The sequence below is a fragment of the Branchiostoma belcheri genome, unplaced genomic scaffold, assembly GCF_001625305.1.
Source record: "Branchiostoma belcheri isolate BF01 breed outbred unplaced genomic scaffold, Haploidv18h27 scaffold66, whole genome shotgun sequence".
Taxonomy (NCBI): domain Eukaryota; kingdom Metazoa; phylum Chordata; class Leptocardii; order Amphioxiformes; family Branchiostomatidae; genus Branchiostoma; species Branchiostoma belcheri.
Genome location: NW_017804309.1, coordinates 233,683 through 260,010, shown reverse-complemented (window position 1 = coordinate 260,010; position 26,328 = coordinate 233,683). Strand labels below are relative to the sequence as shown.

The window sequence follows — 26,328 nt, the reverse complement described above, 5'->3', positions numbered from 1 at the left end:
TGTCGGAAAGCGTAATGAACGTATGTTAGAAATGTTCTGCCCAGATTTCCTACGTGTCTGGTACCGTGATACTAACTTTCATCCAATCCCGGTGATCTTTACGCACTTGAAGAGGAACTCAACTAAAGAAGAAAGCTAGTGACGGATCAGACAACATGTACATTGTTGTGAAAAACTTTCATCACAGATAAACAACGAAATGTTCAGGTACTGAATAGTACCCCCTGGTCCCCGGTGATTTACCGGAATACAAAGGAATACACCAGAATACAAAAACTGCGGTTGGCTCTTTTCAGCGCTATGATTTTAGTATCAAGGCTGCGATTCCACGGGTACTGTTTAACCAATAAACCACTTATTAATAATACACATAAACGAGGGTGAAATCTTTCCGAATCCACCCCCCCGTGCTGGTAAATCCTTTTTATATATCATATTAAAGTGTGGGTTTGAATTGCTGAAGATCCAGGTTATTTGGGAGCCAAATCAAGTTGAGTTAAGTTGCTACATTGAAAATTTGGACGGCGGCGAATATTTGCATCATACAGAAAAAAATAGATAAAGATAAACAAAGACGCAGTCACCTGGGGCGACTGGCGCCGGGGGTTCCGGCTCGGGCGCGGGGGGTACCGGCTCGGGCGCGGGTGTGGGGGGTACCGGCTCCGGCGCGGGCGTCGGGTAGTTTTCTCCGCTTGTCTGGTGGATGGAGACGAACATCACCAAGGTGGGCAACAAGAGTTTCCACATCATGTTTGTTGAAATCTGTGTAACACCGGAATGATACCTGTGCGTCACTTATTATTGATCGAACCGGATCTCTCACCATGAGGATCTGATCTGAAGCTCGCCTGCAACTGGTCGGTGACATTTTAGAACAGCGTTTTTTTTCTGTCGGCTATTCCATAGACCAAGACAATGGCATCATGTATCGTTATATCATTCCAAATTATCCAGATACAAGTATTGTCCAGATAATCCCGAGGCCTAGGCTTTTGGTAGATAAAAACATGCTACGACCAATTCTATGCCCAAAATTGCTATAAAACCACGTTTTGCTGTTGCAGCTAAAACTGTCAATTTTTTAAGGAAGCTTTAGAATATAAGTTGCAATTGTGACCAGAAATGAAATCAGGAATTGAGTAATATGTTAAGACCAACTTTTCCAGCTTTACCGAAAACTAGATGATAATTGGGAAAATCGAGTGGCGTTAAGAATATGTATTACGTGTACGTCATCATAAAATGCATGTTTAAACACTTAATCACAAAATATCTCCTTGTACCCCCCTACAAATGGTGAAGGGCTGGCCACTTTGCATGTTATACATAGTGTATCTGTAAGTAACACAAAATGTGTGTCTTTATGTTACTTGTTGTACTTTGGCTACTTTGGTTCCTTCGTACTTTGTCAGAACACGGACGTATAATGTCCTTGGTCAGAAGGTATACAGTTGGCTGCATTTTTGTCCGAGAAAATTTTTAGTATCCGTAGTTCTGTACATGTTCTGTTCGGTCATCCTCGTCAAAGGTGAAGCATGGTATCATACCTTTTCTACCCATATCCGTAGACCAGCACAAAAAAGTTTATTATTAGGATTAGAAAAGCTGTGGGTGGGGTGCAGGAGCAAAGACATTGTCCAATCCTTTTAGTTCTGTTCCCGTTTGTAACAGGTACAGCAAATATTCTTGTCATGTACCTAATAAAGCTGTATTATCCACAGACTGTCCATTGTATAGTAAGTATGTCAAGTTTGAATGGGCGCAACTCATCGTTATCCAAAAAGTCAAAAAGCAACGACACGGGTTGTATCACTTGTAGTACAATTTTCTGTACTGAAAGTGGAGAAATATAAAACCTGGAAAATTAGCCCTGATCTTGGAATGGCCGTTAGCTTTTTAATGAGACGAGGCAACCGAAAAACCACCAGGATTCAGGTCTCCGCAGCACTTTTTGTCTTATCATTGTCATGAACTGTAAATGTGGCAAATGTGCAACAAACTGCAACTTGCGCTAAAAGGCACACGAGATTTCATGCAACTGTCGTCGGTTCTAAATGGATAAAAAACGTCAACTCTCCGACGTATGAAATCATTGGACGTCTTCAATTCGTTAACGCTATGCCCTGTTGCGATTGCTCAATGCATATATTATAATTACAAGGTGACATCCAGAAATGCAACAACAAAAATTATTGGAAATTCATTTGATTATAGGGATCATTTGGTAAGAGAAGACTTCTTACCGACTGTTATATCTCGGGAAATGCCGGTAGTTGATGTCGTGTTGGTATCCCCCAGTCCAGGCTCACTTCACCAGACCACGGTCCGTGCGACACAGGTGACAACGACGAACTCTGAGGGAGCGTCCGGCACAAACCGTTATGAGCCGAAAATCCACGTCAACAGTTACTTCGTTATCAATTATTACTATCAGGCTACGTCATAGTACGATTCTTGTCAAGGTTGTAGCCTCTATGAGCAGGCTGTAGCTACGGTAGCGTTTGTAATATTGCTGGTTTTGCTCAGTACTTATTGTCTGGTTAAGGTTGCAAACCATATCCAGCAACATTCGTTATACAAACGTCTTGCAATGAAACAGCTAGAGCATATTTACTTAAACAAAACAAAACAAAACAAAACAACACACAGAAAGAGTGAGTGAGTGAGTGAGTGAGTGAGAGAGTGTCAACACGTCAATACAGCCGTCGATAGAGCCTGCTATAGAGGCTACCAGGATGCACACACCTCCCCGACACGTAGCTCTGTCTAACAAGGGGGCTATAACCTCCTTGTTGACAGTAAACAGCCATGGTGCGCAGTTGCGAGGCCAGTGCGCATGTTTTGTCAGTATCTACGTTTTCACCTCTGACCCGACCGAAGGACAGATAGATATCTGTTTTTGAAATGCCCCCCTGTGACCTTCAAGGTGAGAGGAAAATAAATTTGTTTGAACATACTATCAATTTTTGTCAACTTTCTACAAACGCACCAAAGCAAATATTTTCATCTAGTATGTCTTGTGAACGTCGCAGATGCAAAATTTTGGAAGAACATTATTTTTGTTTTTGTCATAAGGTTTTTAAATCTTTGCCCTGAGGTGCGGGGAGATATGAATGCGGTGAGATAAGACATGAATAAAGATATAGAATAAAGATATGAATAAGGACAATGTGGAACATGCAATGTGGCCACCCTTGTTTAATTAAAATGGTAATTTTCTAGATCAGTGTTTCCTTAGTAGTGGAAGACTTTTTTCTGTAATGCGTGGGTTGCTGAATATTGATGTGTTGGTATGTGGTGTCGATCTTATAGCTACATCCTTGTTGATTTATTTTCTTTACCGTCTTTTGTAAATATCATTGATATTTTACTGTCGTCACTCTCAAAAGTATGTTTGTTCTACAACTAACAGAAACATCCCTGGCCAAAATGTCAACAGCATGGCAAGATATGATATCACTTTATTGATTGCAGCATGTTTTGCAAACTCCGGTGACTGCACAAGAGATGGTGAGAACAGTAATAATCCAGTGCATGCCTGTGACTTCCCTGACAAGTAAGCTGAGTTTCAATCAGTTTCTTTTTGGAATCGGAGTCTGGAGTTTTAAATGTCATTTCAAATCAAATGTTCCTCTAGAGGAACTTGGGGTAACAAGTCACACAGTGAAAAGAGACATTGCCTTTGACAACTTTGTTTTATTCAACTGACATTCAATTTACTTACACAGACTGAATATGGCAAGTACTTTTAGGTGTTCAGATTTAAAACCTCTTTTTACATCTCTGAATATACATGTCTCACAGTTTATACTTTACATTCAAATGGTCTAGACTGGAATGTTAACAACTCAAAGATTTAAACTAGCATTAACTTTGGTTCATGAATAACTTCTGGTACTGCATTTCAGGCTTGGGGTTATAATAAGAATTTGGCAACAGACTTTGATATTCATTGACAACTTACGTGGCATCATTTAAAATTTCAGTAGCAACAACCTCAGTCATCATTTTCTCTACATCTTAAAATTTCCGTAGCGACAGCCTCAGTCATTGCTTTCTCTTGTTCACACTTCATGAAAAGTACTAATGTTAACAATAGTCACATGGATACTTTCTTTCTCATGACTAAAACACTATTCAGCAATTGTCGAGATCTTCACACACAACACTACCTTGTTTCACACACTACTACCTATGAAATCACTGTGCTACTGTGCTCCAAATACACCTGCACTCCTTTACTAGAATATATCAGTCTGAAAAAACTGTTCTAGTTCTAGTTCTACTTCAAATACTTGTCTTCCTTCCCCCAAATGTGTTTGGGTGATACTAATAGCTCCTGTATTCTACATGTATATGGTTGTGGCAAGAAACAGCATGTTTGTTCTCCAAGTCTTTACAGTGATTATTTCCCTTTAACGCCATACTTAACATCCTGCGTACACTTTATATGGACCCTAAATGTATCTATTAGTTATTTGTCACATTCAGTTTTCTCACAGTTGCTACCACATCTATTCTCATCACTGTAAAAATTCAATAATCATGTCCTTCAGATGCAATTTTTCAAACATTATAAAGTGTGCACAACATTTTCTAGGGGGAAGTTTGCATTTCACAGACATTACACAAGAAACAGGAATGACAAGGTGATGTGAAGGTCATATCCAGCCCAGCTGATATGACATAGGGGGGGAGCTACTGTGACAGGCAGGGGCACCATAGCAGAGGAAAAGAAGGGGCAGGGGAGGCTACTATGATAGGGAAAGGGACTTAACATGGCAGGCAGAGAAAGGATGGGTAGGAGATACCATGGCAGAGTATGGGGGACAGGGCTACCAGGGCTTATATTTTTGTAGCAGCTGTGTCACCTCTGTCTGTGTGGTGCGGTCCTAGATATGGGGGAAAGGAGAGGTGGGTATGGTTAGTATAAAATGTGTTAAGCCAGACAATTAGACTTTATTACATGTCATTACATCTGCTTGGTCTGCAAACAAAAGCCTCCATCCTTTTGGACAATGAGCCATGACTGATAAATGACACCCTTATTCAGTAATAACTCAATGTCTTACTATTGCTGGCAACCCTTAAAAATATGTACCGGTAATGATTCCTTTCCCAGGCAAAGTACTGCCATACATTAAAGTCAAAATCCACTTATTCTAAATTAAAGGAAGAGACCAAAAATAACATTTAGAGGAATTTTGTACCTCCTCATCATTGATGGGTTGCTGCAATGCCTTCTCTAACCACAATGTGGCATTGCAGTAGTCACTGTTCTGGATGTAGCACTGAAACATGGACAAGAAAAGATATTAGGAAGCTCCAATGGATAGATGTAATCTAACAGAATGCTCCTTATCACAATCAGAAAGGTAACCATCATCACTTTTATACATTTCCAGTACTTATAGAATAGGTCTGGTCTTATAGAATTTCAAACCCCTTGACTTCTTCTGATAACATCCCCTCAAAAAATACCTACCTTGGCAATGTAGAGGGAGTTAGCCTTGTAGAAACCTGGCTCTAAGTTCTCTGCCTGTAGGAACATGAACAAGACACTGGTATCATGTTTGTAAATCAATATAACAGTGAATAACCCTTTACATCTTGGCATCATGACTCAGATTACCAGTGTGTTCTACATCAAAGTATAATCATGTATATTGACAAAGTCTAATACATGTATCCTTTCAACTCATCATTGTTAAAGCTTAACATAATACAGCTGCTCTACCTTACATCTATTGTAATATTTACTATATCAGTGTGCCCTTATCATTGTAATTTTTACCTACTCACCTCCACGAAAGTAGTTCTAACGCCTCGTCCACAGAGGAGTTTGGTAGGCGCAGCAAACAATGCAGATGCCACTTTCTCTCAACCCAACTTAACATGGTGACCTGGAAGGGAAACCAAAATCAACTTTCTGCTGTAACATGTGCTAAAAACTGAAGAAAAAACACACCATCATCGCACAAATCACCAACATAGCATCATGTCAGGGTTACAGAGTCAGTGTGATGTTCTGTTACAACTCTGTTTTGTCCAAATAGCTGCAGTACATGTAGATATCATTTGTTTAAAAATGTCAACGATCTGGTTAGCCTTTTATAGATTCAGCTTGGTGTAGTGTGAGTGTGAAAAGGTGAGGGTACTTATGGGGTTCTGCTGGCATCTGATAATGAAATTATATGGCCAACTTGCACATAAATATGTGCCAGTATAATTTACCATAAACCTATACTCTTGTTTTACAGCAAAAAGTCAATTACGTGTTCTAATAAACCCAAAGCATCCTCTGGTTTGTGTTACCTTCTGTCACACACAAGAAGGCATGGCAAACAGAAAGACAAAAGTGTAGTGAGATTTTTCACCCATTACAACATAACAAAATTGATTTGCAAATCAACTAAAATTAACAGAGGAAGAATAAAGTAATGTCTTAAATCAATGTATTACATTAGTACAGGAATGGACAGAAACCAAAAGCTAGGAGGTCTATCCTTAGTGAAATGTTATGGTAAGAATATGAGCACTGAGGGCAAGTTTACAAAGAGTACTTCATAAAATCATAAAGTACAAGCTTTCAATCAAAGTCAGAATTTACTGGCATTACTACTCTGCATATCAGAACAGTTCCAAGAGAGACAGAGATAGTAAAATGGCAGGAAACCATGGCAACGGGACAAGTTTACCTCGTAACACCACCTCCCTAGAAGATGATGAACTGTGGCATCGTTGGGCCGCAGCTCCAGCGCTCTCTCGATATGTTCCTACAGAGAAAAGTCTCAGAGTTAATTACACACTTCTCAATTGTTGCCTACTAGCCTATGTGCATAGGCCAGTATCTGGCCCCTTCCCAAGGCTTCCATAAGTCTCGTCAAAGACAGCCCTTGACCTCAAATTCCAATTCTGTTTTATACCAGGTCCCAAGTCTCTGGTCTTTCCACCTGATTGATTCTCAATTGTTAATAATTGTTCCATCTGGCATTAGTTTAGACATTTGCTATTGATCCATCGAGTTGGTTGTTTGACTGGATGGTTGGCAGATCAATACTTTGGCAGATTCATAACAACTGCATACAACATTACCTAAATACATACTGTAAGTGACAACACAGCCTAATGCAAGTGTCTGCTTAGCTGAAAACATTGTGACATGCATAGACTATAAACGATAGATTATGAACCAAATATTTAGCAAATGCACTATAATCTACAAATGATAGTTTATTACTGCATTTACCTTGAACTTGTACCCATCCTTGATCTTGTCCTGTACTGACAGGAACTCACTGCAGGATCCCAGTGCAATGGCAAACCTGACGAACAGCAAAACAGCAACGATAGAACAACAGCTCAGCAGTGTTCATAAAGTAACATACTGTAAATCTTGAAATGTTTCAGTGATTTTATCATATTCATGTTTTTTGCGGTGACCTGTCCAATGCAAAATCATGATGTCGCAAATACATGTATGTGTATGCAAGAAGCTAGATATGACCAATGAATAAAGTCAACAAGTCAGTCAGTGTGACTTCTTTGGTTGGATTAAGAACTATTCATTGAAACATTTAGGTTCTTTGGTCAAGCTATTGTCCAAGCATGGGCAAAAGCCTCCAGTACTACCTTAGACTTACTTAGACTTAGGGGCTCCCGCGTCTCGTGACGCATGAGGCAGTCAAAGCAGCCCAGCTTCCTCTGTCAGCAGCCAGCCTCAAGGCTTCCTTCCAGCTCATGCTGACTGCCTGAAGGTCCCTCTCCACTGTCTGTCGCCAGTTCATCCTTGGGCGCCCCCTTCTTCTCCGTCCTTCTGGGAACCACTGTAGGACTTGGTTGGCTAGTCTGACAGGTGGAAGTCTGACAGCGTGTCCTAACCAACTGAGCCGGCGTTTGCAGATGATGGAGGACACTGGTTGTTGCTTAGTTTGAAGTCTGATGTTATCATTCGAGATAAAGTCATCCCATCTAATGCCCAGGATTTTCCTTAGACACTTGCTGTCGAAGGAATCAAGTCTCCTTTCTTGACTTAGTTTCAGGTGCCAGGTTTCGCAGCCATACAAAAGTGTTGACAGGACGTTGCTGTTGTAAAAGCGCATCTTGGTCTTGAGGGACAGTTTCTTGTTTCTCCAGAGTTTGCCCAGCTGGTTAAATGCTGCTGAAGCCTTACCAACTCTGCACAGAACTTCAGCACTGCCGCTGTGCTGCAGAACATATCATGGAAAACCTTCAAAAACAGACTGTAAAAATTTGTCTCCTCAGAGTCTAGTTTTTGAAGCTCGAAATTCATTTTTGGGAATAGGCACCAAACATAAACATTGAGGGGCACATTGAAAATTTGAGAAAATAAAGCACAAAATGTAATTACACACCTTAATGCCTCTTTTCAGGGGATGAATCTAAAATTCTATAGTATAACTAACTTCAAAATTTTATATATATAATACAACAAAGGTTTTATTATTTTGCTACTACATGCACTACATGTTGTATATTACTGTGCAATATGGCATAGTACCAATTAAGGAACCAATTGCTACATTGGGAAGCCCACTGTGATCATCATAATCCTATTTAGGTCAACCATTAAAAATTCTTAAAGATGCAGGGAGTGAAATTGTCCTAAATTGATCCAAATTGGCCTAAAAGACGACTAACACATCATACCCATTCCTTTAACACCCTGATGACTTAGCCCAACAGCAACAATAACCAATGATTGGGGCCTCAGTAACAAGCTGCAGGAGAACTGATTGGGTTAATAGGCCAGACCAATTTATTTCCCTCCCTCTCAGACATCTCATTAAATCTTAGCAACAGCACCCAAATCTTACTACCTGCATATTCACACACTAAAACTGTGTGAACAAAGGTATAGACTGTCCATAGAATTTTATTTGTCTTCACATGTAATACTGTAAGTCTCTTTAGATTCGCGGGGCCTAAAGTTCACGGTTTCGGGAAAATGGACAATCCGCGGTATTTTTATATTCGCGATTTCCCCTTGGCTATTCAAAGAAGATTACTTGTAAAGTGCATATTTAGAAATAAGAAAAGTTCGTGTCCCGGCATTTATCTCCTAAAATGCGGCGCAAAAATGTGTTTCGTGCTCCACGCGAGGCTGCCTGCATGCTCTGTCGGTATGCAAATCTTGCATCACATGTCCGCGCTACGCGTCTCTGATTGGTTGACATTGCGTCAGTGCCGGCGGTAACTTGAGCTCGATCGACCTGACGCGCGTGTAAACAATTTTCTTTGCTCGGAAATAAGCGCTAAACGTTATTTTCCACGACTACACATCGGTACTCAAGTGAAGAAATGCATAATCAAAAGAATCTTTAGGAAAAAAAATATATATTCCTAAGCAAATTTATGCCGTCTTCGGCGAGATTTTGTCGTTCAGTATGCAACGACCGGAAGTATGCAAAGGTCGCCTTCGGTAGGCTCACGCTAGCGTTTCTATCGAGCAAAATAAGAAAAAAAAACACCCGCAAAAGAGAACCAAATAACATTTCCCAGATACCATCAGTTATATTTTTCATCAAAATATTTGTAGATTTGCCCGATGTGCCCGCAATTTTCGGGCGCCGGGCGCGCATGGCTTAGCGCTAGCAAGATTTTTGTCGCGAGTCGGGCCGTACGCGGTTAACACGGCCAGTGCCACAGTATCGCGATTCGGTGTCTCATAATATTATTTTTGACATCAGTATGACTTAAATAATTTTGATACTCAACAAGCTGTACGTACATTTGCTTAGAATAAAGTTGATTTGGAGTGATTTGTGGATCGCGTGTGTTATCAGTTGTGTTAAATCGGTTATACTTGAGGACCGTCGTGAACGCATGTAACAGTTAACACATTTACATTTACGCAAAACATATTCGCGGGGAAATAGATTCGCGGTACAAAGGTCCCCGCGAATTCCGCGAATCTAAATATACCGCGGAAATTTGTAGACTTACAGTAGTTTGTTTTCATATCCAAGAGCCAACAAATTGAATTGGTGTGGCCTGAAGAACAAAAGCAAGTGTGTACCATTATCTTGTAATCATGTACCTGCAGGGCCATTCCATGGTGAATAAAATCTATCATGGATTGCCAATCATTGCCATGCATTGTTACAGTAGATGTAGCACAGGTGTACTTGATCAGGTGCTGAGAGTCAATGTTATCACAGACTCAGTATTACACCAATCCCACCACGGGGCCAACTAACATCAAATTTCACCCAAAAAGACAAAATGAACAGGTACAGAATAGCAAGTTCATCCAGACACTTCTTTGAATGCATAACAACACCCACATCAAAGAGCGAGCAGATCCTAAAGCTATCTGGCCTCATTGTCTCCACTTTGCATGGCTTTTATGCGTGGTCCACCACTACATAATGTAAGAATAGATGAAATCAGTCCCAGTCAGTAGCTTTCAGAAAGCTTTTTAGGACAGTATGTTTCACAAAAACAGTTTCACAATTCTGAGAGTTTTCCTGTCCCTGACCTTGGTGCTGAAAAGTGAGTTTGGTTGTGATTGGGTTCAATGGAAAGTCTGAAGCAGTCAGACTGTAAAACTGCTATTCCTGACAGGATGGCCACACAAAATCAACTTCATGGATTGCTTCCCCTGGAGATTCTTCATCTGATGAGACAGTGCAAAAGTGCTTCTGCTGTGACCGATATGAGTATAAGAAAAGATGTGAATGATTGTCCAAGTAAATAAAATACAGAGACTCTGTCTTTTAGTTCCTTTTTAACACATCGGGGCAAGAAACAATTGATCAAATTGTCATGGCCTAAAACTAGTTGTACGGCAAATTCACATACTCATCTAAACATCCCAATTCTATGACAACTTAATGTGCTAAAATCCACCTTTCCTAGGACAATACTGTGAAAATGGTAAGTTTGCGAACCTTTTCCTTGAGCTGCAGCAGCATGTTGTAGGCCTCCTCCTTGTTCTGCAGACTGCCGTTATGGAGGGTGTCGACTCGCACCAGGCTGGCCTCCAGCTCAGACAGCTGCAGCGCGCCCTCGTCAAACGTCACCGCCGCGACGTCCGAGTCGGTATCAGGCGGGGTCATGTACCTGGGGAGGTGAAAGGTCAGGAATGTCAGATGGAATCATGTCCCTGAGAGAGGTAGAGGTTTCCTACATTGACTATTCTGTACAGGCCCGGCACAAGTAAAGCCTTACAGCCTTATTAGCAAATGAAACACAGGCGAGGTCTGATTCTCTAGATTGGCTTTGCCGTGCTGCGTGCTGATTGGTCAGAATTTGTGTCACACAGACTCACCAATTGGTGTTCAAAGGGAGAACCAGTTACAGAATGAGTCAGACTTGAAAGCTTGCACTACAGATTCTGAAGCAAGTCAGAAATGGGAAGAAACCTATGACAAATTGGAAACTTTACCCTTGTTACAGCAGAACTGTGCTATAATCAACACAAATTTGGTATATAGATGACCCAACAGCAGGGAGTAGGTTACGGTCTACCAATGATGTCTTTTAAATTTGGTGCATAAAGGTCTTTATTCATTGAATGTGGTAGAAAAAGATATTTGTATTGCCTCAGCTGCTTAGCCATTTACAGGGATTACATTATACAAGTGCTGCATATCATTTCCTACCAGACCTATCTGATGAAGGTGTGTGCAAAACATTATAGGGGTTTCCTCATATACTTTTTTTATGTTTAACCATCTTGTGATCACATTTGTAGAACACATCTCTTCATTTTACAGTAACTTGAAGGGTCTCAGAAGTCTCAGACTTCTTAACTTGTGTCACTTGTCACACATTCAGTGAACTTGATGCCCAAAATGATGGTGATGATGATTGTGACCAATGTGGGAGCTGTCACATATTGTCCTTGTCTTACTAAAAACCTTGTGTCAAACTTTCCCCTACCCTGCCTACCTGAGGTCCTGACTACTGGCCCTCTTTATGGCAGAGAACACCCTAGTCAAGGCTGCCACCTCTTCTAACAGTCTGCATGCAACAAAACAGAGACGGGCTCTCCTGACTTCTCGCCATGTACTGTGGAAGCTAGGTGATGAACATAGATTTCCCTAACTTCTTGGTTTCAGAGCTATCTGATTTTTTAGTACACAATGAAAGTGAAGGCAGCATGAAGATAAAACACAAATAATATCAAGGGCTGATTTAAGAAAACACTATTATTAGATGATGTTTCCCAATTTTTAACTAATAGCTATACTTTGTAAATCTCCATGTTTTATTTCGTACGTGTAACGTTATCTTATCTATCGGTAGTTTGCCAAGAAGAGATATGAAGGGTCAGTTTGGCTGTGGTGTTCCTGAAGTACCCCTGAGCTGTATAACATGTGGTTAGTACGGTTTGGTACCAAGTGAAGTGACACGCACCCTCCATCATCCTCATCATCATCCCCACTTGTCACGGACATGTACTCGGACCCACTCGTCACCGAGGCGAAGCCGGAGTTCTCCCGGGCGCGCCTCCGCCTCCCTCCCGACGACGACGCTAGCCTCTCCCGCAGACCCACCACCTCCTCCTTCAGCTTCTCCACGGTGTCCTGGAGCATGGCCAGGTCCCTGACGGTGGCGGGCCGCTCGTGTAAGGCGTGCGGGGGGTTGGTTCTCATCCTGGCGAGGTAGGAGAAAACCATGGCCGACCCTGCGCCCACCAACACGCCCACCCCCACCGCCGCAAGTGTCTTTTTATCCACCTCCACGCCGAACGGCATCGTCCTGACCCTTCCTACGGATCCGCTCAAATCTCGGCACCGTTAGGAAACCTCTAAATTACACATTTCTCAGCAATTCGGCGTCCGAAGCACAGAAACGAAACGAAACACGCCCCGAAACCTTTCCTAAGCTGCGTATACAGACGTCCCAGGGGTGACCCAAGGACAAAGGTCAACGGAAGCGTCTCTCTCCACCAATCAAAGCGCGAGGTGAAGGAATTACTTCCGCTGTGACGTCATAAACGCGAAATTGTTACAAACACTCGAGATTCGAGAAGTCCTTGGGGAAGGCATCAGCAAGCTGAGAACTACGACCAAGACGTTTCGTCACTTCAAACGCAACTGGAAGTGCACAACACCATGCCGTATCTGCTTATCAGCACACAGATTCGAATGGTAACAAAGGGAATATATTTGGCATTCGTAGGCCAGCTAGATACAACATTTGCCGGTCATGTGTGTAGGCATGCCCTTCAGGGGGCGTAAATTATTGTACACTCCAAGACTTTCTTTAACTTTTCCAATCAAATCTTAGTCTTGTTTCTTAGTGTATTGGCAATGAGGTACATCTCAGGATAAAGGTACTAAAATGTTAAGTAAGTATAAAGATAAAACTGAACGAAGATATGTGTGTATTTTGTTTTTATACAGGAGTGTGGTCCCACCATTGTAGGGGATGCGGAGTCGGACAGTGACTTGATGGAGTACCTGGGAGCGACTCTGCAGCAGATGCTAGGAAATAACTTGTAAGTACCAGGACTGCTAGTTGGTAAATTACCGAAATGTTTGTTAAGTTGTAGAACGGAGGTTCCTTTTATACAATTACTGCCATTATGTATAGTGTGAATTGAACTTCCATGGTTGGAGAAAGAAACCTGAGTTACTAAACAATGATTTACTAGTAACTTGGTTGACCTTCTATCCTGGTGGGAAAGCATCCATACACTGTCATTGGCCTGAGGGCCAGTTCACACATTAGAGAACTCTGGGTAATGCAGGGGGTCAAACAACACATCACCATCACATGTATGTGTGTACTGCTTCTGGTCTGTGTTGTCATGGTAATGATTTTGTTTGTCCGAAGCTGCCAGTTTTCCGCAGCATGTGAAGGTTCTATGATAGTTAGAATTGGCGTTAGCGTTGTCCAGTGGTTGGAGTGCCTGTCTGTGAATTGTAAGGTCAAGCGTTTGAATCCCATTTCTCGTCACTCTGCAGCAAAGAGTGGCGTACACCCAAGTCCCCCCGTGTTGTGCTGGACATGTTGGAGAGGAGAGGCTGGAGAGTGGTCGGGATGACGGGGATCGGACAGACCTGCGCGTGGACGTTACACAAGCCGCTGGCACCACAGAAGAAACAAGGGAACCAAGAGAAGGCAGCTGCCAACGGGGAGCTTGCACCACAGAAACTATCCGACATGGACTTATCATGACAGGACTACTACTGACTACCTTTATTACTGTATCATGTACTGTAGATCCTTCAATATTATGAAATCATGCACTTGCAGCCAGTGTTTGGCTCTGGTAAAACTTTGTTGTTTTGATAAATAGCAAGTGATAGCATAGCTGGAAAAAGTATTCATTGTCCTCCTTCCATAGGAAATTACCAACAGCATTGTGGCATATGTTAACTGCATGGGTGTATGCTTAAATTTATTTCAGAAGTTACAGTATATTTCCAGTATTTCCAGCACACGGGTGATTCCACTGCCTAAACATGTCAGTCTACGAGCTAATACCGGGACCCCATTCCTACCTGAGTCTACAACTGAGAGCCACTTGAGGAAGTGAAGTGTTTTTAGCAATGAAGTCAGTGGTGTAGTGGGCCAGTATAGCTGGTTAAGCAGGTGAAAAAAGTATGAAATTCTTGATAGCTCTATGGTAAAGGTTTGTAGTAATGTATTTTTTGTAATTAAATGTATGAAGCGAAGGGATGTGTGACGGATAAAAAGTCTTTAATTGCATGCCTTACATGTTATACAAAACTTCCAAAAATAACATTACACAAAACCTACTGTACAAATAGGAGACTTGTCATAAATTATGAGCAGTACCGATGGTCACAAGACTTGTTTTAACAGTATTATCTACCCATATATTGGGGTACATCTTCAACAGAACTATGAGGAAAAATATGAGTTTGTCTTTTTCACATGTCTTCAGAATCTTGTTCATTTAATAAAGATATCTGTCTATTGGGACTATTAAAAAGACATTTTTCAGAGCTTTAGTTCTAAACTTATACAACTGAACTGTTTTAGTTAGTGTTAAAAGGTCTACTAAGACATGACATTGCCCCCTTGTCAGCTGTTTTTTTCCTCTTCTTCATCTTCTGCCTGCATCTGCTCTGCCAGTCTCTTCCTCTCCTGGGCTTGTCTCATCCTCATAAGAACCAGGTTTTCAAAGTCTTGGTCGCTCAATGTGGCTGAAGATGTCTCCGACCTTGGAGGTGTCTACATAAATTTTGAACATATGTTCAAGAATATGATTGTATTTCTTCAATAAGGGCACAATGCAATCTGCTGCATTGCTTTCAATTATTAATGTTAACCAACGATTGAAAATAGCTGTTGTCCTTAAGGCTCCAGCAGGGAGAAGGTTGAATAGCTCACCTGTGTATCCCACCTGCTGGCTACAACAGGTGTTGGTGCAGCTGCAGCATGTGTTGCCGGGTGTCGGCCCTCCACTGGTTTCCCCGTCAACCAGGACAGTCGCAAGGGGTTGCTGGGATTTCCGACCTCATTCTCCACTGCCATTATCTGGGAAACATTTAAGAATTTCATTCAAAGATGACCTCATGACATCAGCTGTAAAATGGGGTAACGCCAAGTAGGGCTACCAAGTGGAAGAGTGGAGAGTGAAACTATTATCACTTTTTGTAATGTTTTCATTTTTTTCGTACTACTTTTATAGGAAATAATCAACAACACCTTAGGGACAGAAATGATGGTTTCAAAAGACAAGCATTTCATATCCTGATGACAGAAACTTGATGGGTTCAGGCACTTACTGCAGCCTGCTGCTCAGCAAACTCCACAACTGCACTGCCGTTTTTCTTACTGGAAACCAGCAGATTCAATACATCTCCATACTGAAACAACATTATTTACACAATCCATTAACATGAGTGTACCTGTTGAACATTTTGGCCATGTTCCACAAAATGTTGAATCAGTGTGCAACTGCTGTACAATTTCCAAGAAAATGTAGGATACAACTCTTTGTTTTTGCACCATCTGATGACAACATCATATACATGTATGGTAGGTAGGAAAGATGTCAGGCTCAAGATGTTAAAACCTTGCCTTTCTAAAGCAGCTCATAAGGAAGTCGTATGAATATCCTCCATTGGTCTCATCTCCCTTCTTACTCTTCCACTTCACCTAAACAACAATACGGTAGAAGTTAAAAACGTAGAAATAACCAACGACTTATGCAGCAAGTACCTTGCTTTGATGAAAAACATTAGACGACAAGGAAAAACTTGTCCAATTTATCAAAGCCAATATCATAGAGATAAATGTATAAAATCTGTACCTTCAGTTTGGGTGTTTCTACTTCAGTTGATTGTGCTGAATAAAGGCAAAATAGGAACAGTTAGAAGAATACAAATGTGAGAAGTTGACAAACATAAATCATGCATGACCACTGAACAAGACATACTACATGTAGTATATGTTGGCTTTTCTCAAATTTGACATTGCTTCGACAGCTTTACAATAGTGCAGTACCTTCATCTTCCTTCTCCATCTCCAGCTGTTGTCTTAGACGCTCCCTTTCCTCCTCCAGCTGTCTGGATCCTTCTTCTCGTAATCTTTTAATCTGCGAGTCAGGATCAGGGTTCAACATTTGTGACCAGAATCACGTTATTGCACAAAGTAATTCTGAAAACAGCCTTTTTCACAAAATGACACAATAATGGTACATGTAGTTAGTCATAGGTACAGTGAGTACAAAGTATAGTCAAATTATGTCACTTTAAAGAACAACAAGGCAACTTCTAGTTCTACACAGCTTACAGATACATAAGATGCCAAATAGTACAAACATGAAGGAATGTACCCACCTCTGCCTCCAAGTCTCTTGCAGCTGTGAAGTCTGCAGCTTTTTCTGTGGCAGCTGCCTGTTCCCTCACTTCAAGATCTGGAGAAAGACGTAGTATCAATCAAATGATCAAATCAAAACAGACTTATTACACTTAGATACTGTAGTTGCTACAAGACGAAAATTCAATTGATTCAAAGGACTTGTGCAACTGTGAATTTGACTAACCATCCTTGAATTTCTTTCGCTTGCTGTCAAGATGTCTGTTCCTGATTTCATTTTGTTTCCTGGCCCTTAAGATCTTATCATATGCTGCCTGAAAAAAAAATTTTAGTAAAATCAAGGACGTTATATTGGAGATATAATATTGAAGAGGTCTTTTCTGAAGACAGCTGGAGTACACCTTATTCTAGGTTCATATCGAAGTTTTCATTGACAGGTCAGAATCAATCATTATCGCGGTTCACCCATTAAATACAAAATACAAATATTAAACAGCTTAATACAGAACATGACATATCATAAGAGAAAGGATATTTAGACGAAGAAGAACTCACCTTAGCAGCGACATCTGTGAGGACTTCAAGTGCTTTTGACAGCTGGTGGAAGAGTTCAGCTGAAACAAAGTTAAGCAGATGGACAAAATAAGATTCAACACAACTTCAGCTGCAAATCTTCAATCTAATGAAATATATTGAATAGAAAAAAATCAATGTATCTTGTGAAACGCAAAAAAACATGTGAAAAGCAAAAAAAAAAAAAAAACAATTGGATTTTATATTACCACCTTGTCAGCATTGTGTGTATGTTGTCCAGATATAGTACGAAGTATAGAATTCAAATACAAAAATTATGTAAGATAGATATGTGCGTATCTTGAATATCTTCTACTTGATAACTAGCTAGGCCCAGTTGCTGGGTTTATTAGCAAATTGTGAGAGAAGACATATAAACCTGGCTTTAATACCTGCTTTTGGGTTGTCTGGGTTCTTGTCAGGATGGCATTTTAATGCTTTCTTTCTGTAGGCCTTCTTGATCTGTGGCAATATAGTAGTAGACAACAGATAGTAGACATGTCAGTTAGAGTTCCAAAATAGTATCTTGAAATATGTACTTGAATAGATATCGTTACTGTTTCCACTCTTAATAATTGAAAATTGCAACTGCACTATACGCACTAGTAGACATTATATAGACTGGTTTCGTAGTGTGAACGTCATGCCATGCTCACTACACCGGTTACCCCACTCGCTCAATTTCATTGACATTTATTGCTGAGTGGCTGAAGATAATGAATCGAAACTTTGCACGTTACTTGAATGTAAAATGTTCTATCGGAAACAGTCACTATTTGTATCATACCTCTTTATCGTCGGCGCTGGGGTCGATTTCTAACAAACCATACAGATCCAATTTCGCAATGTCCGCCATTTTGTGACTTCCCGCTATGCTTTGCGATGGAATATTCCACTTGCAGATGGGGTACATAAGACACCAGACGTCAGGAACAGAGACAGTAGGTCTGTGCCATTTCTCCTATTATATCTGCTATTTAAGGTTTTCTATGGACAATTCCAAGCCTTCCAGGGATTATCTATGCACGTAAACTCGTCATGATATCCATTAATTACGTCTCTTGCACGTTTACTTTATATTTTATGATTGATGAGCCAGACTGCACTATTGGGCTGGGGAGGGGGGCGGAGTGATATTAGTACCAGATTCACACAACTAAATTATAAATTAAAATGCCATACACATGTATTTAGCTACTGGCAAATAATACTAGTTTTGGAGAAGGTTGCAGTGAATATTCAGTACTATTAGGACTTTGGGCTCAGGCACTTCAAAACACCAATATAATTTTCAAACCCCAAAACTTTGATGATTGTCTAAAACTAAAAGTGCTTTCCAACCCAGCTACTGTGAATTGTGTAAAACTGTGGAAGATCAGAGAATGGACACTGATGTGAAGGTACCTCTGAGCAGAAGGCAGAGCGATCAAGCCAGCAGTAGTGGGGCCAGCAGACAGAAACATAAACAGACTAAACCAGGTGAGTGTGTGTGTCTGTTTCTTACTCTCTCTGTCTACGTTCATGTGTATGTAAAGTATGTAGAAAAGGTGTGTACATATTAGGTCAGACGTTCAAACGGCGACGTTAGCGTCCGTTCGACGTCCGAATGGCTACGATAGGATAGAGCTAATTCTTTGAATAAAGCAAGGTTTTTTTAGTTGAAATTGCGTTCAGACAAGTTTTTTTTTTTTTGTACTCTGTGTTTTTCATTTTACTTTCACCTTTCCCTGCGTTTTCTCGTGTGGCAGACCCGAAGGAGTTCAGAACAACATCTTCCTCCCGTTACAAAAATCTACATCTCTTACATGTAATCCCCAATCAAGTGTCAGTGTTTTACATGTACATGCATTTTAGTGCATGTATGTAGACCAGTTCACGACTGGCAGAGGCCTTACTCAACCATATGCAGCAGTATCAAGGCACTTGGTATGTACATGTATGTATCTATCACATGAGTGAGAAAGCATTGTACTGATTGAGTTTTGATAAAGCAGCTCTGTCTTCTCTGCTTCAGCATACATTTGGTCCCACGAGGAAGTGATGAGATGGTTCAAGAAGCATTGTGCAGACTACTACAGAAAGTACGCAGAGGCTTTTACATTCCACGAAATTACAGGTAATATGTTCTCTTTTTGTGATTACACTTACTAGTAATGGTATCGCACACTGTGATTACACACTGTGGGAAGCTACTTTCCTTAACAGTCTGAGGGTAAATTCTGTACTTTATATGGTTCACACAGTTTCAGGGAGTGCATATACTAGGAGTCTGACTATGACATATTGAAATTAAGATGACACCCCAGCCTATTTTTCATGATGTCATTTTTCAAATGTCTGAGAGTTGAGAAAGTAGATTGAAATGGCCTAGCCTGGGTTCCATCCTGGTTAGTTTATGTCTGCTCCCAGCGACTGTGGGAGCGGACGTAAACTAACCAGGATGGAACCCAGGCTAGATATGGCCTAAACCATTACAATCAGTACAACATGTATTATCATGGTTCATCAATGCAATGCTTTTATGTGGCCTTACTAGAATAATTTCCCCTTTCCCCAGGCCAGTCGCTGATGCGTCTGACGGATGAGAAGCTGGAGAGGATGGGGATCACTGACCAGGAGCACAGAGCAGACCTGATGGGACATCTGTACAGACTCAAGCTCAGACACGAAGGCATGGAGCTCAGGGCACTGGAGAAAGGTGGGGTATAACACATGAACAGCTATGATAGGTTTGGATACCAGGCTACAAAAAGTGTATTTTGAACCTTGCCTATGTTCTACCTATAATGAGCAATGTGGAGTAGGAAATTTGCTGTTTCTGCCTTATTTAAAACATTAACTCAGTATGCCACAGTGGTGTTACCAGTATTCTGCTTCTTTGATTTCAGGTCCAGGTCTGTGCTATAGTGGGTGAGAAAGATGTGTATCCATGACATCATGTAAGCATATCAATCATACCAAGGAAACTGATCCAAGTCTTTCAGTGAGACCCTGTGCCAGATGTACATAGTAGTATTCTTGAACATCTGGGTTTGATAAAGTTTGATAAAGGCCAGTGGTAATCTCCAAGCAGATCCTAGGGTGGCAAAAGACAGTATTAAATTGGCCAGGCAGTATCCATTGGCTAGAGAGGCTTCCCTTGTGTGGCATATTGGACTCTCTAGCCAATGGATACTGCCTGGCCAACTTGATACTATGTCTGGCCACCCTAGGACCTGCTTGCAGATTAGGACATGAATTTACTTGCAAAGATATAGGAAAGACTAAACATTTCCTATATTGAGATATTGCTGTTGAACATTCTACAATGCAACAGTGCTGTTTGATCTATGTTAAAGTAAAGGAGACAAAACATTATTCAAAGACAAGGAAACCACTTTTTATTTATGCTATTTGGTTAAGGAGACAACCAGTGTTTCTTAAGAATTATAAGTATGACATAGTGTCAATTCTGTATACATGTATATGACAACATAGTTTAGCACCATCTGATTTTATTCTACACAAACTATGGCTAAGTGATTCAAGACTAAAAGTTAAAGACTTATCAGTTGGATAATATATTATCATGGCTAGCAGCTAAGCAGTTTACATAACTAAATATTAATCTGTGACTGGTAATAAGTAAGCAATAATTACCCACCAAAATCACCCTCTAGCAGCTTTCAGCAACAACAATATATCTAGTGTGATATATTTAACATGTGTAATATGATTGACTATAATTGGAAGCCTTGGTTGGTGAGATACTTGTTATTACTGGGTGCTTTTACTTCTAATGTTTATTCCATCATGTGATTGGACTATGGCATTTTAAGATGTACAAATGATTGGTGAAGGGAAAGATGATGACAAAATATTTGTCAAAGAAATGTCTCTGTGAAAAATGCTGTCTATGCACACATGGTTAAGTTAGGTCCAATACGTGACCACTAACCACATACAGCATATTCTGGAAACAGTGATATCATAATGGCTATGGTTACGTTGCATGTACATGTAAGATTCCAACAGGGAATGGAATCACTGAATGCTTAATTTTACACATATAACGTTAGACGTATTATAGTTTCCCGTTTAGAAGGGAATGAGTTGATAAGATCATCGCCTGTGCCCTGACAAGTAATTCTTGTGCTTGTGTGAGACAGTGGTTCATTTTCTCTCCAAATGTTCTAAGTTATGGATGTGATAAGTTATAAGCTTGTATTATAAGTGTTGTTAATCTTTTAATCCAACATACATGATTGAATGCAGTGCTCTGTCTATATGGTATAAGACAGGGTAATGTACATGACTTCCATCCAACTGCCACTACAGCATGACTTTCACTGTTCCCCATACTTTATAGCATTCAGGTATTTCTATTCAGTCCTGTTTACAAAGAAGTCTTTTGTTCTAAACTGGAGTAGGCTAGCATACATGTACAAAGTATTTACCAGACACTTCCACTTCCATCTAACTGGAGAGGAGCTCTTCCTAAAACATTTTAAATTTTTCTTACTAGCAAATGAGTTGCCAACACTATTTCTCTTACTGCATATGACATAGAAGCAAATGTATAATCTCACACAAACAAGCAACATTACTGGGACAATTGCTTTATTTACATGTGCAGAAATGAAATGTACAAAAAACAAAAATGGAAGAAAGTTGGCATTTTGGTCAGTTTCTATGTTTCCACCTCAGCGACCTTCTCCAGTGCAGGTGTCGGGACCCTTTCTGGTGCGACAGGGCTGGGGGCTTTGGTGGGGGTCGCAGACTTCTGGCGCTCTGGGGCGGGGGACTTCAGCTTGGGGGGTGCAGACCTCGCTCTCAACTCCAATTTCTGTGTAAAACAACAACAGCTCTCGGTTATGAGGCAACAACACACACATACACGCTAGCTTCCATACTGACCAGTGTTGTTAACTTTAGGTGGTTCCAACACCTGCTGGCTGGCATGCATAAATTTTTTGATCGCACACAGACCTCTGAAAAAATAGAATTTTGCATGTTTACTGTGGAAACAGTTTCACTATCTATCAAAATGGTTAAGAATAGATTTACATATATACTTAAGACCAATATTGGAGAGTCCTTACATGTAGCTTGGCAATGTTGAAGCCGTTGCTGGCAGTGTTGAGTTTGGACCTCTGCTGGGCCGCGAGGATTTTCTCGGCAGCCTTGGATGACCGTGCGGTGAGACTGGTGGGCGGACAGGGCGGGATGGACTTGGGCATGTCCCAGGTCCCCAGGAACGTGCCCCAGGGTGAGGTAGCGGAGCGCGGCACCCCGGGCAGGAGGTGGCCGCGGTTGTTTGCCACGATCTGGGTGAAACCCTCCAGCTTGGTCGGCCTCTGGAGTTGGGACAATTTGGACACAGTTAAATCACTTCATGCCTTTGCTTAGAGTTGGAATATTAAGATGGAGTAAAAAATATCTTTAGATCTTACATAATCTCACACAGCAATGTATGCAGGTATATATCACACATTTGACACATTAACAACTTGATAGTACATGTACACACATATAGTAGGCAAACTCTTAGAATTGGATAGGAATACTGGTACTAGCATGGCACTCTTCAGGAATACTGGTGTAGTATATTTGTAATTTGCAAGCGGGACTATGTATAAACAGCTGGAAGTACAGCCAGGTTTCTTGTTAGTTGTTTCCATTGACAGAAGTGAAAGATGTCGAGTGCACTGACGCCAGCCTTGGGATTGTGCGAAGCTGGTGAAGCATGAAACCCTCGACATGACTTGACTGCAAACTTACCTCCTTGTAGCTGCTGGGCACGTTCCAGTTCTGGAGACGCTTCGGATCGAAGGCATTCTGGTACTGAAAAGTCACGATAAAAACATTTCAATAACACTGAGGCTATAGCAAATGTTCACATGCACAAACACCAAACGTAGAATCACAAAAGGATCACGTTACACTCGCAACATCCCGTGTTATCTTGTGGATGTTAACGATATCAAACACCGGACCAGTTTGTTTGTTTGCACTCAGACATCTGTAATGTTAGATGTTGTAGTTTAATGCTACAAGTCAGGCTAAACACCACAATCGGTGGAGGATGGTGTCCCGAAGGCGATAACGTTATCTCATTGCAGTTACTAGGAGTGACTCCTAGATTGCAACACTTGTAATGTGACAACACTTTGCTTGTAACAGTTTAGCTATTTATTAATGCTGGCGACAAAGCCGACTACCCTTCTTTATCGACAAATACTGTACACCCTTGACAAGGATTTAGCCTTCTATTCGTCGACAATACTGTACTTACCAATGTGTTCCTGTCAAAACAGCAACATATTCAGTGTTTGGGAAACTTTGCCACCGTGAAACAAAACTGTTGCAATATACTAGTACACAACTGTTACAATGTTGCCCCCTCTTTGGGCCCCTCCCCCTGGAACGTGGCTATATACACTCCCGGAGTGTATATAAAATCTATTTGTCTTTTATATACACTCCCGGAGTGTATATAAAATCTATTTGTCTTTTATATACACTCCCGGAGTGTATATAAAATCTATTTGTCTTTTATATACACTCCGGGAGTGTATATAAAACCTATTTGTCTTTTATATACACTCCCGGAGTGTATATAAAATCTATTTGTCTTTTATATACACTCCCGGTGTGTATATAAGATCTATTTGTCTTTTATATACACTCCCGGAAAGTTGATAGGGCATTCGAATGATCTGTCGCCGGTGCGAAGACCGCGCGATCGGCTGTGTTATCCGGAGTCACCAAAGGGACCGGGGCGAACCCCGGGTCGGTCTTCTTGGTCTGATAAATGCACGCCAGACCGTGAGGTCGGCGCTTCTTCCGCATGTATTAGCTCTAGAATTACCACAGTTATCCATGTAGGATGTGACGATCAAAGGAACCATAACTGATTTAATGAGCCATTCGCAGTTTCACTGAGACAGTTTAAACTTGCACGTGCATGGCTTAAACTTTGAGACAAGCCTATGGCTACTGGCAGGATCAACCAGGTAGCGAGGACGCCAGGGGCGGCGACCGGTCTCGCCGCCGCCGCCGGGAGCGGAGGGTCCCGGGCCCCGCGCAAGCGGGCGGGGCGGTCCGCTCGACCGAACTTCGGTGGAGATTTCCGTGTTGTTTTCTGATTTTCATCATCCAATAAGATAAACTTGAAGACCGAGGTTTAAACTTGGTGCCCCTGAATCCTCAAACACTCACAAAAACCCAAGTTTTGGGCCTACCAAGGAGGCTAGTATTTCGGAGTGTATATAAAATCTATTTGTCTTTTATATACACACCGGGAGTGTATATAGCCACGGCGCTCCCCGTGACTACACCTTCGCTCAGCAAATATCTTTTTCCTACGGTTTTGGGCAAAAGGGAAGAGAACGGAAATTCTGGCAGTTACAGCTAATGCCTTTCTCGACAGGTTGTTGTTAAAGTAACCTTCGATGTTTGTTGTGGTAAGCCATCGCCATTGTATCAACCACCAAGTGTCAACATACGGACATTTACCGGCCCGTGAGGCCATGGCGGGTTCCCGCGAAACACACAACGCTGATGTCTGCCTACCTGGTTTGCACTGAAATGGCACGCCATGCTCGTTCACTTGAACCTGCACCACTGACGAAGCAACAGTTGGTTCTCTGTGGTCGATAAAGGCGGACTGTTGAGGGAAAATAAGATCAAGGGCGGCCGAAGTAGCCACTTGTTGACTGTCCCTTCCAGCACTTAGCGTCCCGTTGTTATGGCGACTGCAAGACCCCTTAGGAATATCTGAAAATACCTGATAAGCCTAGCCTTAGCGCGGTTTTAGAACTCAACGTCTTTCACTGCTCTTAGGTATTGGTATCGTACTTAGCAATACTACGCTACAAAGGATTTGCAAACTATCTTAGTGCTAATAATATCGGCAGCTACTACCGGCAAGTATCAATATTTCAATCGCATTGAGTTTGCATTGGAGGTAGGACCCCTTAGGTGTATGGATTTATGCATGATGTCCCTCCTTGGTTGAAGCAAAGAGTCCTTTTTTCTACCCCGGATGCACAAAGAAGGGTAGAATGACCACCATACTCATTTGCAGGCTGAATGGATAATAGAAATCTACCTAAAAGAATGTAGCTGGCCAGGGGAGTTGGCCTAGAGGGTCCAGACTGCCTGCAAACCGTCTATGGGCGACCAACTCCTATAGCCAGCTACATTCTTTTTAGGCCGATTTCTACTATTTATTCAGCCTGCAAAGGAGTCTGGTGGAGTCTAGAATGACATCGATGTTCGCACATTGAAGAAGGATTTCTTTATTTTCTATCAGTCCTTTGTTAAACTGTTTTTCCAAACGTTTCTAACACGAGATTTATAGGTCGATAAAATATTGTATGCCATGACAAAGGTCCGGACTTTCATTGAGATAAATGGTTGGTGTACATGTGTTTACTACGTCTCGTTTGAAATCTCTTCAATTCACAATTTAATTAGTTTCAAACACCGCCTCTAAAATGGACAAAATCTTGGCTCAAATACAGTGTTACGCCTGGCTCGGAATTAGTTTACTAGTCGGACCAGTTGGAGAGTTGTGCACCATGTTCTCCAAATCCACTTAGTGTCCTAACTTGGTCTCCACTTAGAAGTTGTCGGAATGGTGACTGTCAGATTTGTGGTTCGGATTCGCATTTGTCTTTCCACGTACCTTGAGAAGGTCTGTCGGGGAGAGCGACATACTAAACAGTTTAACTAAAGGTGCTGATTTAGGTAATCTCCAAGCAGATTCGGTGGGGCAAGGGGACTTTATATATTGGCCAGTCCTGTATCCATTGGCCGCCTGTATCCAACGTTGTAGGTGGAGGTGTGGTGTTATGTCGCTAAGGCCGCAAGACTTTCCGACCTTTAAATAGCTGTTGACGTACTTCGTCCTCTGTTACGAGCATTGGTTCCAGGGAATGTCTCAGAAGAGAACAATAGGTGACGAATAAAGCACAATGTCAGGGCCTATGAGGAAACTGC

At 41.4% G+C, this 26,328-nt stretch overlaps 6 protein-coding genes and 2 long non-coding RNA genes across 13 annotated transcripts in view; 2 read left to right on the top strand and 6 right to left on the bottom strand.

The window, feature by feature from the left end:
• The window catches only part of LOC109483748 (kielin/chordin-like protein), a 29,730-nt gene extending 27,144 nt beyond the window's left edge, over positions 1 to 2,586 (bottom strand). For 2 of the 6 annotated variants that reach the window (XM_019786824.1, XM_019786823.1), the window contains exons 1-2: positions 2,244 to 2,567; positions 585 to 762 (exon numbers count right to left, since the gene is read on the bottom strand). In XM_019786824.1, the coding sequence (XP_019642383.1) occupies positions 585 to 750 (166 nt within the window). In that variant the 5' untranslated portion in view covers positions 751 to 762; positions 2,244 to 2,567. Of the gene's footprint in view, positions 1 to 584; positions 763 to 2,243 lie in introns of all 6 variants that reach the window. The other 4 variants (XM_019786831.1, XM_019786825.1, XM_019786827.1 and 1 more) reach the window with 4 other exon arrangements.
• A 1,095-nt stretch (positions 2,587 to 3,681) lies between these two features.
• Positions 3,682 to 5,548, bottom strand: LOC109483753. The gene is made up of 3 exons (XR_002141029.1): positions 5,486 to 5,548; positions 5,211 to 5,291; positions 3,682 to 4,892 (listed from the first exon to the last, which is right to left on the bottom strand). It is a non-coding gene; the product is annotated as an uncharacterized LOC109483753 (long non-coding RNA).
• A 234-nt stretch (positions 5,549 to 5,782) lies between these two features.
• On the bottom strand, positions 5,783 to 7,345 carry LOC109483754. The gene is made up of 3 exons (XR_002141030.1): positions 7,250 to 7,345; positions 6,699 to 6,776; positions 5,783 to 5,903 (listed from the first exon to the last, which is right to left on the bottom strand). It is a non-coding gene; the product is annotated as an uncharacterized LOC109483754 (long non-coding RNA).
• A 362-nt stretch (positions 7,346 to 7,707) lies between these two features.
• On the bottom strand, positions 7,708 to 12,947 carry LOC109483658 (regulator of microtubule dynamics protein 3-like). The gene is made up of 4 exons (XM_019786693.1): positions 12,385 to 12,947; positions 10,914 to 11,085; positions 8,065 to 8,207; positions 7,708 to 7,813 (listed from the first exon to the last, which is right to left on the bottom strand). Exons 1-4 carry the CDS (start codon positions 12,723 to 12,725, stop codon positions 7,708 to 7,710), a joined length of 762 nt encoding a protein of 253 aa, XP_019642252.1. The 5' UTR covers positions 12,726 to 12,947.
• A 2-nt stretch (positions 12,948 to 12,949) lies between these two features.
• On the top strand, positions 12,950 to 14,428 carry LOC109483746 (GTP cyclohydrolase 1 feedback regulatory protein-like). Its single transcript, XM_019786818.1, has 3 exons — positions 12,950 to 13,121; positions 13,377 to 13,471; positions 13,941 to 14,428. Exons 1-3 carry the CDS (start codon positions 13,086 to 13,088, stop codon positions 14,152 to 14,154), a joined length of 345 nt encoding a protein of 114 aa, XP_019642377.1. The 5' UTR covers positions 12,950 to 13,085; the 3' UTR covers positions 14,155 to 14,428.
• Positions 14,429 to 14,662: 234 nt separating this feature from the next.
• Positions 14,663 to 18,250, bottom strand: LOC109483742 (dnaJ homolog subfamily C member 17-like). The gene is made up of 11 exons (XM_019786815.1): positions 18,131 to 18,250; positions 17,736 to 17,805; positions 17,326 to 17,384; positions 16,997 to 17,084; positions 16,791 to 16,867; positions 16,456 to 16,546; positions 16,262 to 16,296; positions 16,030 to 16,107; positions 15,735 to 15,815; positions 15,337 to 15,483; positions 14,663 to 15,177 (listed from the first exon to the last, which is right to left on the bottom strand). Exons 1-11 carry the CDS (start codon positions 18,197 to 18,199, stop codon positions 15,028 to 15,030), a joined length of 945 nt encoding a protein of 314 aa, XP_019642374.1. The 5' UTR covers positions 18,200 to 18,250; the 3' UTR covers positions 14,663 to 15,027.
• A 3-nt stretch (positions 18,251 to 18,253) lies between these two features.
• Positions 18,254 to 20,378, top strand: LOC109483744 (protein aveugle-like). The gene is made up of 5 exons (XM_019786817.1): positions 18,254 to 18,288; positions 18,689 to 18,822; positions 19,358 to 19,459; positions 19,901 to 20,041; positions 20,232 to 20,378. Exons 2-5 carry the CDS (start codon positions 18,726 to 18,728, stop codon positions 20,255 to 20,257), a joined length of 366 nt encoding a protein of 121 aa, XP_019642376.1. The 5' UTR covers positions 18,254 to 18,288; positions 18,689 to 18,725; the 3' UTR covers positions 20,258 to 20,378.
• Positions 20,379 to 20,744: 366 nt separating this feature from the next.
• Positions 20,745 to 25,085, bottom strand: LOC109483743 (protein Flattop homolog). The gene is made up of 4 exons (XM_019786816.1): positions 24,898 to 25,085; positions 23,104 to 23,166; positions 22,425 to 22,679; positions 20,745 to 22,168 (listed from the first exon to the last, which is right to left on the bottom strand). Exons 1-4 carry the CDS (start codon positions 24,922 to 24,924, stop codon positions 22,013 to 22,015), a joined length of 501 nt encoding a protein of 166 aa, XP_019642375.1. The 5' UTR covers positions 24,925 to 25,085; the 3' UTR covers positions 20,745 to 22,012.
• Positions 25,086 to 26,328: the final 1,243 nt, after the last annotated feature.

Coding starts and splice junctions, on each gene's coding strand:
- LOC109483658 (XM_019786693.1), bottom strand. CDS start 12,725: ATGCCGTTCGGCGTGGAGGTGGATAAAAAGACACTTGCGGCGGTGGGG. Junction 11,086..12,384: donor GATGATGAGGATGATGGAGG/GTGCGTGTCACT, acceptor TCACCTCCCCAG/GTACATGACCCCGCCTGATA. Junction 8,208..10,913: donor TGCTGCAGCTCAAGGAAAAG/GTTCGCAAACTT, acceptor TATGTTCTGCAG/CACAGCGGCAGTGCTGAAGT.
- LOC109483746 (XM_019786818.1), top strand. CDS start 13,086: ATGCCGTATCTGCTTATCAGCACACAGATTCGAATG. Junction 13,122..13,376: donor TCAGCACACAGATTCGAATG/GTAACAAAGGGA, acceptor GTTTTTATACAG/GAGTGTGGTCCCACCATTGT. Junction 13,472..13,940: donor CAGATGCTAGGAAATAACTT/GTAAGTACCAGG, acceptor GTCACTCTGCAG/CAAAGAGTGGCGTACACCCA.
- LOC109483742 (XM_019786815.1), bottom strand. CDS start 18,199: ATGGCGGACATTGCGAAATTGGATCTGTATGGTTTGTTAGAAATCGAC. Junction 17,085..17,325: donor TCACAGATGTCGCTGCTAAG/GTGAGTTCTTCT, acceptor TTTTTTTTTCAG/GCAGCATATGATAAGATCTT. Junction 15,816..16,029: donor TTATGAGCTGCTTTAGAAAG/GCAAGGTTTTAA, acceptor ATGTTGTTTCAG/TATGGAGATGTATTGAATCT.
- LOC109483744 (XM_019786817.1), top strand. CDS start 18,726: ATGGACACTGATGTGAAGGTACCTCTGAGCAGAAGGCAGAGCGATCAA. Junction 19,460..19,900: donor TACATTCCACGAAATTACAG/GTAATATGTTCT, acceptor CCCTTTCCCCAG/GCCAGTCGCTGATGCGTCTG. Junction 20,042..20,231: donor GCTCAGGGCACTGGAGAAAG/GTGGGGTATAAC, acceptor CTTTGATTTCAG/GTCCAGGTCTGTGCTATAGT.
- LOC109483743 (XM_019786816.1), bottom strand. CDS start 24,924: ATGGCGTGCCATTTCAGTGCAAACCAG. Junction 22,680..23,103: donor TGCCCAGCAGCTACAAGGAG/GTAAGTTTGCAG, acceptor TCCCAACTCCAG/AGGCCGACCAAGCTGGAGGG. Junction 22,169..22,424: donor TCAACATTGCCAAGCTACAT/GTAAGGACTCTC, acceptor TGTTTTACACAG/AAATTGGAGTTGAGAGCGAG.